The 12,688-nt window shown below is 56.4% G+C and overlaps 1 protein-coding gene across 2 annotated transcripts in view; it reads right to left on the bottom strand.

Annotated features, from left to right (window-relative positions):
* Positions 1-12,688, bottom strand: part of TBCD (tubulin folding cofactor D) — a 183,903-nt gene that overhangs the window by 68,964 nt on the left and 102,251 nt on the right. For both annotated transcript variants that reach the window (XM_008013393.3, XM_073005522.1), the window contains exon 14: positions 1,960-2,116. In XM_008013393.3, coding sequence (XP_008011584.3) covers positions 1,960-2,116 — 157 coding nt within the window. The remainder of the gene's footprint in view (positions 1-1,959; positions 2,117-12,688) is intronic.

Raw genomic sequence — 12,688 nt, 5'->3', positions numbered from 1 at the left:
GCCTAGTTGCAGGATCAACTTCCTAAAAGTGCAGGAGCAGGGCAAGGAAGTACCAGGAAGAGCCTTTCCTGAGGCTGGTCACACTCAAGAGCTCCCGCACACAGACAGCAGGGCTGCAGGCCGGCACAGGCACGTGGCAGGGCCTCAGGAGCTCAGCAGGGGCCCAAAGCCAGGCCCCTCCGTCTTTCCATCTTCTCTGCTCCACTTTGCAAGGTACTGCTCCCTGAAGACCACCGGCAGCCAAGCCCCTGCCCAGCAGTGCCACCAGAGTGGCCACTGGGGACAGCAGCGGACAGAGGCCACACCTGCTCCCAGCCACCCCAGACCTCCCTGACCTCAGGTAAGCCACACTCTCCACAACACACTGGCCAGCGCCAGCACCCTCCAGCCGCGCTGCTCTCCTCTGAAGAGGAGCAGGACAGGAGGGATGTGCATGTTCACAGCTGCCTCGGGAAACACAGGGCCTCCCTGGATAGGAGGAGGACCCTCAGCCCCTCTCAGGCTGATGCAAGAATCTATGAGACACCGGCCACGTGCTGCAGGCCCAGGGAAGTAACAGGGTTGAGCTCCCTCTCTGGCGCTCTGAGTATTTGGTAAGACAGAACAGCAGTGGGCAAGAACAAGAGAAAGTGTCTGTCACCAAGACCCTTGGGAGCCTACGCCGGTGTGTGGTTCACGAACTGCTTGTCGGACAGAGCCAGCGGCACCTCCACCCGGGGGATTCACTGCGGGTGCTCACGGGGCGTGGGAAGCAGAGGGGACCCAGCACTTCAGCCTGAGCCTGCCACCAGGTGCATCTACCACCAGCGCCCCACCCGCCCAGACCAAAGGAGCAGCCCTTCCGGGTGGAAGCCGCAGACGCTGCATCCCGTGACCCCCACAGGGACCGGCCGGCTCCTGAGCAGCTTCAGGAGCTTCATTCTGAAGTCAGCTTCCCCAGTTCATTTCCTAGTGAAAGTTGTCGGGTGAAGTGCGGGTGTGAAACCTCGTGATGATTCAGCCGTGGGCTCACACGCCCATGACAGACAGTGACGCCGAGTCGCCTTCCTCGGTGTCCTGCCTCCAGCTCCTTCATGCACAACAAGAAAGGAAGTGCCTGCCTTCTTCAGCACAAAAGAACTCATTTCAGTCCAAAGGCAGGTACAAAACCAGTGTACATGGCTGGATTGAATCCAATCATTTCCTACACTGGGGGCACATCTGTTCTGCACGTTTCCTCAGCAAAAAATATCAGCTCCTGAAAGTTGCTGGCACCAGACACCACCACGGGGCTCAGCTGGGTGCGTGCACTGGACACTGAGGCAGGGCCCCGCCTGCCGCAGGCCGCACAGCTGCTGAGGTTCTGGTGACCACATGAAACCTGCTGGCTTCAGTTCTTTCATCAAGAAGCCAGAGGGAAAAAATGGCTTCCTCCCTCCCAGAGGTTCTGAAGTGTTCACTTACATCTCAGAGGAGCTGAAATCAGGCATGCAAGCGAAGGCTGCTGCTACTGAATATTCTCTCAAGTGCTGGTCCACAAAAACACAAAATCCAGCTCCTCAACAAAAACAAACACCGTCTAAAGACTTCCATGTCCAACATGCCTGCCGTATTCCAGAGGAACTTGAAAGGAGAGAGAGACAGGAATTCGCCTCTCGGTAAGACCCATGACTGCAGGCGATTCCCGCGCCCCACTTGCTTCCTCCCATGCCACCCAGGGTGCCTCCACCTGCCCCCAAGAATCTGCTGCCTGCAGGGTGGCCAAGACCTCCAGAATGTTCCTCCCACACACTTCCGCTCCGCTTGCTCCTCCACAGAAGAGGAACTTGACCTTCGAGTGGTGGCTTTGTCACAGATCCTCTGGTCAGGGAATTTCACCTGTTCATGAGCATCTGCGGTGCACACCTCTCACGGGGAAGACGACACACGGCGCCATCAGGGCACATGGCGCGTCTGAGGCGCCTCGACGAATGGGCCTACCTAGAGATGGCAGTCACAAAGGGCTTCAGCTCCCGAGGCTCATAGGCACGCGCGAAGGCCCAGCACACATAGCAGGCAGCGTCCCTGACGTTGGTGCCCACGCTGCAGGAACCCCGCTTCTCGTCGTAAGTCAGCGCCTTCAGGATCACGGCGACAACTGGGCAAGGAAAAGAGAAAAGATGGTGAGGAGCAGACCACACGGGCAACGCGTGAGGCTTCAGAGAAGCAGGACTCGGGGCCGGAGCACAGCCATGGCGCCAGATGAGTGAGGCACACAAGCCACGTGGGGCCCACCCAGAGGCTTGGGGCTCCTGTGAGAGCCACGGCCTGGTCAGAAAACAGGCCTCCGAAAAAAAGACGCATGCCCACCAACTCAGATCCAGTGAAAGGATTTTTTTACAAGTGACATGAAGAAGCAAAAGCTCCTTCAGAACAGCATACAATGCCACCCGGCGGTCTGCTGAGTCTGAGGAGACTCAAGGAAACGCGGCTCCCACCAGGCAGGGAGGGAGAGAGCCGCTGGTTCAGGGGAGGGAGAGGAGCCGCTGGTTCAGGGGAGGGAGAGGAGCCGCTGGTTCAGGGGAGGGAGAGGAGCCGCTGGTTCAGGGGAGGGAGAGGAGCCGCTGGTTCAGGGGAGGGAGAGGAGCCGCTGGTTCAGGGGAGGGAGAGGTACAGATGTCATGCTGTCACGGTCACGCAAAGGCAGAGCGTCCCAGGGGATGCCTGGCTCTGCCCAGAGCAGGTCTGGGGTGAACCAGGATGAAAATGCAAAGCTGGCCGTGCCGCCTTCAGTGCTGACTTCAGGAACCATCCGTGCAGGGTTCCTATGCAAAACGGCTATGTAGTGAAATCCGAGGTAGGTGTGGATTATCCTTCCGGCTCCATTTAAAAGTGGGTTAGGCCGGGCGCGGTGGCTCAAGCCTGTAATCCCAGCACTTTGGGAGGCCGAGACGGGCGGATCACGAGGTCAGGAGATCGAGACCATCCTGGCTAACACGGTGAAACCCCGTCTCTACTAAAAAATACAAAAAACTAGCCGGGCGAGGTGGCGGGCGCCTGTAGTCCCAGCTACTCGGGAGGCTGAGGCAGGAGAATGGCGTGAACCCGGGAGGCGGAGCTTGCAGTGAGCCGAGATCCGGCCACTGTACTCCAGCCCGGGCGACAGAGCGAGACACCGTCCCAAAAAAAAAAAAGACAGTGGGTTAATGAGTAATGTGATATCACACCCGTGTGTGATTTCATTTATTTTTTTTTTTTTTTTGAGACAGGGTCTAGCTCTGTCTCCCAGGCAGGAGCACAGTGCCACAATCTTGGCTCACTGCAGCTTCCACCTCCCAGGCTCAAGCAATCCTCCCTCCTCAGCCTCCCGAGCAGCTGAGACTACAGGCATGCCACCATCACACCCAGCTACTTTTTAAATTTTCTGTAGAGATGGGATCTCGCCATGTTGCCCAGGCTACACATGATTTTTTACGTAGACACGAGAGGATTTTAGGACATGTGGTGTAAGTATATTGGGATGTTCCAAGGAGCTCAAGTTTTACTGTATTTGATTTATTAGGTTCATATATTTCAAGTGCTTTGGAATAAATACTTGAGATCAACTGCTGAACAAAGAAAACGGAACACAGCTATGAAGCCAGCGATGGAGACCCACGGAGCCAGGAGGAGCACCCAAGTCCCCAACCCAGCTCCGCCTCCCGGACAAGCGCTCCTCGCCAAGACGCCCTCGTGCTGAAGCACCCACACACCCAGGGCCTCACTCAGGGCTCTGCACACAACCCCCTCCATGCACACACTGTCTGTACACTTCACACCCACCAACCGAGCTCACTGACACCACACACCGTCTGAGAAAAGGCACTCCAGGCACGGACACACGAGAGGCCGGCTATCTGCACATGCAGCTGTCATCGGATACGTTATCTCCCAGAAGAAAGCACCTAGAAATGATCTTAGGCAAAACACCATAAGCAACAACTGTAGGACTATGAATATTACATGCAAATTTCCCCTCTGACTTTTTGCATCTAAGGATCTTTATGGTCCATAAATAGCAATAAAAATGGATGTTTCTTCACAGTTTATTTTATATACATATGGTGATTACTTTTAATAAGATTATCACATTTATACACTTATTAAAACTACATAAAAATGAACTTTCCTCAAAACAGAAAGTTCAAAGATACCGTGGTATCAAGGATGTGAAATTCGCCAGAGTAAGGAGCTGGGGAAACTGCCTCCTCTCAGCCCAGCCACAACGCAGGGCACCGCACACAGAGGCCCAGGGAGCAGCAGGACATTCCGGGGTCCCTGCCAGACACCAAGGTCTCCCCAGCCTACCTGGGGCCCAGCCCTCTCCAAGCCTCATTTCCTCAGGACACTCCACCTGGATGTGCTGCAGGCTTCTTCAAGCCCAGTGCCCAGAGCAGAGGCGGTCTCTGGTGTGGTGCCCATGCCCACAGCCAGCCCTCCCCTCGGGTGCAGCTCAGGGCTGGCTCCTCCTCACTCCTCCACATCCAGACACCACGCCATTCCCAGAGCCCACCCCAACTGCGGCAGTCATGCCTCCACAGGACCCAACGGCTCCCTCCCACCGTGGTCAGACCACCACCAGCTCTCACCCCAGGACCCCACAACACACTCTGGACAGCTCCGCGTTCCCTCTCTCAGCCATGACTCCCTCCTGCAAAGCACCTCCTGGAGCCTTCTCCACCTGGGGGCCCTGTGCTCTCCAAGGCCCTCCTCACACAGGTCAGAGCCGGCAGCACCATCATCGGCAGGAGGCACTGAGAGTAACGGCCAGTGCGGCCATCAATCTGCAAACCACAAACTGCTGGATGATTTGCAAGAGCATCTCTCACTTCTTATAAATGTCGAACGTTTTCCTTCTACAAAGTGAAAGAGTGAGGATTACGGAATGCGTGTGAGACGCGAAACCAAACAAGAGGGCGACTGTGCGAGAGAAAGTCACTGAATCTAACAAGCGGGTTCAAGATGATTATCTCGATCTGAACTAAACCAAATCTGTGACACGCAAGAGGCCGTCAGTTGTTTGCCCTGCAACGTCCACTCTGAGCCTTCTCTACGGCTCATGCCCACTTTCTGTGCGAACAGGGCAGCCTGTTCGTGACCAACACGCATCAAACTAACAGGCTGTGGCACCTCCAGGAGGAAAAGCGTGACACAAATGTGGCATCCCTGCCAGGCCAGGTCCCCAAGGGCAGCCACTGCAATGCCACTCCAGGGCACGAACGTGGTGTCCCCGCCAGGCCAGGTCCCCAGGGACAGCCACTGCAATGCCACTCCAAGCAGCCCCAGGCACAACCACCCAGCAAATCCACCGCCTCGGGCATCTGGGTACAAACCGCTGAGTCCCAATTTATCCATCCACCGGACAGAACCGATTCCCAACAGACAACCACGAGTGGCAGTGGCCAGCGTGGACATTGGTCTCAGGCCCCCCCCACGCCCAACGCATGCACCTGGACGCTGGTTGGCAGCCCCGTGAGAAGCCCCCAGGGGAGGACACAGACCCCCCCACCCCAGGCCACTGAGGCGCTGCGGGAGCTGATCCCGCCACACCCCCAGGACCTGACCTGGGTCGGGGAGCCCAGGTTTCTGTCCCCAAGTCCATGAGAGCTGGTTCTCTTCAGCACCAGTGCAGTCAGCTGCTGGGATGAATCAGCCACCCAGAGACAGCTGTGCAGACACGACGTCCACTAACAGGCATCTGGGCCAACACACACGCAGGCCTTCCTTCCGTCTGACCAGCACTTCCTGCTGGAAACTGATGGCGGAGGAGGTCTAGCCAGAGGCCGACCTGGCCGCTCCTGTTTTAAGGAGAAGAGGCCAGTTCCTGAGAGGGCTGTGGGTGGCCACGCACACTGGGCCGCTCTCCCCGGCTGTGGACAGAGTCACAGAGGTGTGGACTTCCCGCTGTCCTCCCTGTTCTCCCACAGGGCTGAGTCCCAGCAGCAGAGAGCAAAGCCTACCCCACCTCAGCTTCCGGGGCCTCTGCCCAAGTGGCAGTGCTGCTACAGGCGTCCAGAAGGGCCCCGCCGGCCTCCTTCCAGGCCAGGCCACAGCGCAAAGTCCTGGGGCCTTTCTCCTCGCCCTCCTGCCACTCAGAAACCTCCAATCCTGTTCCATGACACCTGCAACAGACGTCAGGGCCCCACATGCCAGCACACATGAAGCGCCAGCTGCCAAGGCCTGGCTGCTGACGACATCCCAGGGAGCCCTAGAAGCTGAGGATGTTTCTCCTCGCAGGTCCCTGGAAAGGAATCTAATTTGCACAAAGTAAAACAGCTTGAGAGGGTGTGAGATGATCAGTTTCCTTAACAAGAACAGAAAAACCAAGCCTCTTGGCTCTGATTCATCCTAGGGTGGTAGGTGCTATATCCTGGGGTGAAAAATGGAGTGAGGTCTGCTTCTCCTGCTCAGGATAAAGAGGAAACCTTGGGCTGCCAGCTCTGACATCTCGGGACCCCGAACACAAGGGGCAGGCCTGCCTCGGTAGCCAGGCACCTGGGCGACCACAAAGCTGGGGGAGGGGCACGTGGAACAGAAACTCCTTTGCCATAAACTTTTATATAAAGTCATTATCAGAAAAAAATTTCAAAAACAACTCTTTCCAGATTCAACAGGTTTAAAATAAGGAAACTATCCAATAGCTCTGAACAAAAACCTTTCTCATGGTTCCAATTACACACAGCAAATGCATGTCGAGTATAGAACATACCCCAGGAGGCTTCCTTTTGGCAACCCAAGCCCAGCCATGTAATTTAAAAACCCTTCTCTCTAGACAGCTTGTCATTTGTTGAACACCAATCGCCTCAGGATAAAGCAGCCTCCAGGTGACAGAAACAACTTAACCCTCAGAGCACCACAGTCCCCACTGCAGTATGCGACCCCAAGGGGCAGAAGGGATCCAGGCATTCTCTGCAAAGGCAGAAATAATCCGTCTACAAAAAATCGTCACATAGTTACACCTTCTGATAACTAATGAGGTTTTACTAATTTTAAAAACAAACGTCACTTCTAGGCATAAACTGCATCGTGCCGGACTCCTGCAGACACGGCTGGTGCAGACTGTATCGCCCTGTCAGGCCTTCCCATTTCGGCACCGGGAGGTGAGGGCTGGGCACAGTGCAGCGAGTACCCCCACGGCACAGACAGCCCACCACATCCTCCGCGAGGAAGGCGTGGGACCGTGGGCACCTCCCGAGTAGCCCAGAGCGGGTGGCTGTGGGCAGGCGGTGTCTCCCTGACTGCTCGGGCCCCTCCAGAGCCCTGAGCCGCCCTCCCACAATGGGGCTGATGTGGAGGGAGCCTCGGCCTGGGTGCAGAGCCTGAGCGCAGGAAACGCAGCTCCCAAGAGCCCCGCAGACCTTCCCTTCAGCACCAGCACACACAGCCACGGTCCCCGCAGACCCTCCCTTCAGCACCAGCACACACAGCCACGGTCCCCGCAGACCTTCCCTTCAGCACCAGCACACACAGCCATGGCTCCTGTCCCAAAAATGCAGTTCAACTTGCTCAGAAAAAAAAAATGCCAGGGTTGAATTTGCTAGGGGGCAAGAGGCAGTGATGGACAGAACACCTGGTTCCACTGACATCTGGGTTTCCAGTTCCCACAGGATGTGCTAGAGAAGCCATCCCAGAGGCCCTCAGCTGCCTGCAGGGAGCAGCAGCTAGCCTCACGTCTGCCACACCTGCCATGCTGCAAAACACAGACTTGGTGCTTGGCCTGCCCCTGGGGCACAAGGAGCCCCACCCACCAACAGGAGCAGAACCCTGCTGTCCCCACGATGCCCAGGGGAGGGATGCTCCCAGCATCTTCCTGTGCTGCTGGGGGTGAGTACCCAGATATGCATCACCTGCCCTGCTCTCCCCCACTGCCCCAAGCACACCCCCCAGCCTCGGTGGATCACGCACCAAAAGCCCCAAGCCCACTCTTTCCACAGGAAAGTCACCCAGCCACGCTGGCCCAGCAGCTCTCCCATCTGTGCCTGTGAACTGAGACCCCACCTGCCACCACCCACTGTGCAGGGTCTAAGAGTCAAGGACCCTCTGTCAAGGTGCTGGGGACAGTCATGAGTCCCCACCACACAGAGACACGCAGTCCAGGCCAGGTGTATGACACAACCTAGCCAACACGAAGACACAGAGCCTGGGTCACCCAACTGTCACCAAGCTCAGATTCTTACAGTTGTTAAAATAAGAGCACAGAACGTCTCTGCTGTGAAAGGCCACGTCCGGGAGAGCACAGAGAGCTGGCACTCGATCTGTCTGGGAGGCGGCGACGAGGAAGCCCCACAGGCTGGGCACCCACAGGTCACACAGCAGCTTTCTGTTCTCTGCACTACATCTGTTTCTTCATGAAATTAGAAAGTTAGATGCTTCAAAGAGCCCTGGAAGCACAAGTGAAGCTGGTAAATCACAGAAGAGATGACACCTCTCTCTAAGGAAGTCCCAGGCCACAACACAGACGGCAGCCACGCCGCAAACCTCCTGGGGAGCGTCAACAGCGGGCAGCTCCCTTCACTGGGAAGACGGCTCCTAAGAACACTGGTTAAGAACTTCCAGCACCAAAACTGTAAATGCTGCACCCAGTGAAGATGCTTTTGCATTTAATCCTGAGGGTGCTAACTCACTCAGCCGCCACCTCAGACCGCCACTGTGAGGCGTGTGAAAGGCTCGAGAAGCACAACTCCATAAAAGCCTCCACGTGAAAACCAGACAGGACTGAACTGGGCCCCTGCTGCCCTCTCTGCCCCCTTCACCCACCTCTGCTATCAGGCAGCACCTCCTACTCCTCTCCAGGTTCCTCACCAATCCTGCTCTCCCAACAGGATCTGAGGCTGGCTGCATCAGGAGCCAAGTGCTGCTTCCCAAGGAGGCTCACAGTCTGAGCCCAGGGAAGGCACCCAGTCCCTCCAGGGGTCAATGCTGGGCTCAGGGGCGCTGATGAGCAGACTTTCAGGAGGGCACTGGGTACAAAGACTGCGTCCCAAGCACTGCCCCCCAACCGGCACCCTCCCCGCTCACACGAGATCACACTGCCTGGAACTCCACTAGCTCGCTACTCGTACGCAGTCGGCGCAACCTTATCGTGAGTGAGTGCTTCTCTCCCGGTCTTTCTCCAAGAACACAGATCACTTGCAATTTTTAAGAACTGTTTAAGCCGTCGGTATCGGAGAGCTTTCCCCAGGACCTGGCTGGAGCACGGTCACCCTCATCACTGGCGGGTCCTGTAGAGACACCGCTTGGCCTCCATGCTGCGTCCAGGGCTGTGAGGCCACAGCACCTCCAGGTTCCAGGCACACAGCACAGTCCAAAGCCCTGGGAAGAAATGCTTCTCCTCCTCCTGGGGGCATCTGCCACCCAGCTGCAGCCAATGTGCTGAAGCAGTGGTCTGAGGACAAAGCCTGGACAGACGCAGGCACCATGAGGAGGGCGGGGCCAGCACACCGAGGTCTGGTTCCCCCAGCGTGCTTGGTCCCTGGGCTACTGGAAAGCAACACAAAGAAATTACGATCCAATCCTCGTATCTTCACTTTTTTAAGCCTCCCAAGAGAGAGGTCAAGAGGTCAACACAAAAGGTGGTCGGCTCCATTCCACCCAGCAACCCTCTCCCCAGCCACTCCGCAAGAACAAGGAGAACAAGGAGGGGCAGCGTCACCAGATACCCCCACTCAGAGCTCGCACTGACAAAGTCACACCCGCACGCCGGCAGCCACCTCGGGCGCACGAGAGGACAGACACCCGGCCCCGCTTGACCGAAGGAGGCCCCTGGCCTGGGGTGGCCACCTGGACGTCCGTAACCCCACAGGTGACTGATTTCTGCCACAGCGGAGCCGGGGCTGGCCACACAGGTACGTGGGCAGAGAGGCCATCTCACTGCAGAAAACAGTTCCTAAGCTAACAAGACATGGTGGAGCCACTCTCCTGCGCTCAAAATACATCATTTGCTTAGAAATCACCCTCAAATCGAAAAACAAACCACCCATTTACTAAATTTTTAATTTACTAAATTTTTAATTTTTTCAATACAGACGCTAAGAACCCACACTTTGAAACATTTTTCTCTAAGACTGAGAGATTATACTTGTTATAAATCTCCTGTTAGGCCTCATCACACGTTACTCACCCAAACTGCAAGGAGGAAGGAACCCAAGGCCATGCTCCCGCCTCCCCATCTAGTGCCGTCCAGGCCAAAGACCCCCAGGCTGGTCTCTGGGTGAAGGCTCCTCTGCTGAGTGGCTGCCTGGCCCAGCTCTGGCTCCTCTGCTGAGTGGCTGCCTGGCCCAGCTCTATCCACAGAGGCTCAGGCTCTCCAGGCAGACATTATGCAAACCCTTCTGCCTAAAAATCTGACAAATATAAAATGATGGAAATAAATATAAACTCACACCACAATAAAAGACCTTCAGGTTTTTAAAAGTATTGTCTACCTCTTAACAATTTTAAATATTCTCTATGAAAGTACCTTACTTTCTAAAATGAGCTGTAATACTAACAGAACATTTACTTGAAAATTCCCTATTAAAATTCCTGTACTTTAGCCATCCTATGCCCACTGACTCACTCCCCAGAAGTGAGATGTAAAAAGCCCAGTGTGTGCCATGGCCGCACCAGCACAACTTCGTGAGGTGCAAAGACTCCCAAATCTTTAGAGGAAAACCTTGTCAAAATAAATCTGAGTTCATCGAGTTGCAGTTCCAATGGGCAGGGCTGACAGCCACAATCACGGCCCTCTCTGGACACGTGGCCCGTGCACAGCCACACCAGGGCTGGGCTCAGGTCTCTGGACACGTGGCCCGTGCACGGCCACACCAGGGCTGGGCTCAGGTCTCTTGACAGCCCTGGATCTGAGTTTAAGGGATGACTATCGATATAAACAAACACTGATTTTATGCCCACACAGCTTTATTTCTCCATCCACTGATCCATCCCCCAAGAAAGAAAAGCATCACGCGAACAGCCAACACCAGCAGCCGACGTGAACCAGCAGCCGACGTGAACCAGCAGCCGACGTGAACCAGTAGCCGACGTGAACCAGCAGCTGCCGTGAGGTGGAATTCAGGGCTCGCCAGGCTCACAGCCCAGACTCGCGGGGACCTGCAGCATGAATGTGTGCCCCCAGCCGGCTGCACATCCCAAGCCCAACGATGGCAGGAGTGGGTGGGTCCCTGACCACCAGGGCCTGCCCTATGCACGGCCTCTGGGGCTGCCGCTGGTGCAAAGCTGTGCATCCTGTGCAGCTGACCCCCCCGCCAGCAGCAGGCAGTAACAGGCACCACCCCCACCCTGCAGCACCTGGGACAAAGCTGCCAATGCCCACACTCTTCTTGTGATGGGCCACGGTTTTATTAAAATTAAACACAAGTGACAGCTGCTGAAGAGCTCCTCCCCTGAGTCCCCCCGGCCACTCTGGGTCCAGGGCCGGGCGCAGTGGCCGTGTCCCAGTGCTGCCCGCCAGAGCATCCAACAAGGGCCTCCTGGCCTCCCCCAGGGGTGGAGCAGAGACCCTCTGCTTGGACAAATGGACGTGCCTCTCACACAGCCCGGACACGGGCGAACAGACAGGGCAAGGGCGCTGGGGTGGAACCAAACCCCATCCAGGGAGACCCACGGTGCCTGCAAGCACAGCACACAAGGACGACCACAGATGGCAGAAGACGGAAGCGCTCTCTCCATTATCCAACAAAGCCAGTGGCGTCTGCTGGCTCTGCACTGTCACAGTGGGCACCGCATTCCAGCGTGGCCAACCCTGCTCAGGTTCCTGTTCTAAGAACCATTTCTTTTTGGCTGGGCGCAGTGGCTCATGCCTGTAATCCCAGCACTTTGGGAGGCCAAGGCAGGCGGATCACAAGGTCAGGAGATCGAGACCATGGTGAAACCCCGTCTCTAAAAATACAAAAAATTAACTGGGCGCGGTGGCGGGCGCCTGTAGTCCCAGCTACTCAGGAGGCTGAGGCAGGAGAATGGCAGGAACCCAGGAGGCGGAGCTTGCAGTGAGCCGAGATCGCACCACTGCACTCCAGCCTGGGGAACAGAGCGAGACTCCCTCTCTAAAAAAAAAAAAAAAAAAAAAAAAAAAAAAAAAAAAAAAACCATTTCTTTTCAAGCAATCCCAAGTAATGGCTGTTTGCAAATTAAACAGCCTCAGGATCTCCTGAGTCACTGTCACTGGTTCCTGAAACCCACTGTGGTTCCTTCCACCTGTGTCTGTCCCCCTCGCTGTCCCCTCACTGCCACCCGAGCAGCCACCACGGGGAGAAAAGCCAGTCAGTTCCTGCCCCTCCACCACTGCGAAAGGCCACCAAGGGGAGGGGACGCTCAGCGCAGCGTGACCGCCATGCGGGGGGCAGGGGCCCTCCCTGAAGCCAGGGCGCTCCTACCCGCTCTGCTCAACATCGGGCGCGGGCACTCAGAACGCCCACAGCTAATGACAGAGTGGCTCAAGCACAACAACTTGAAAGAAGCAAAAACAGGCGTTCGGGAGAATTAAAGGCTCAACCAGGAAGTCAAGGACCAGTTCTGCCATGACTCACTGCCTAGGACTCCCAGCCCCCATACTCAGACCGCCACTGGCCCCAAGACGGTGTCCCTGGCACGGGCCCTTCAGAAGCAGCAGGGTTAGAGGACCGCAGTGCCGGAGCTGACACCCAAGGACACATGAAGTCCAAGAGCAAGACCCCGAGGCCCAGGGTCAGAC

Source organism: Chlorocebus sabaeus, chromosome 16, assembly GCF_047675955.1.
Source record: "Chlorocebus sabaeus isolate Y175 chromosome 16, mChlSab1.0.hap1, whole genome shotgun sequence".
Taxonomy (NCBI): domain Eukaryota; kingdom Metazoa; phylum Chordata; class Mammalia; order Primates; family Cercopithecidae; genus Chlorocebus; species Chlorocebus sabaeus.
The sequence above is the reverse complement of the archived record's forward strand: the minus strand, read 5'-3'. Positions and strand labels throughout refer to the sequence as shown.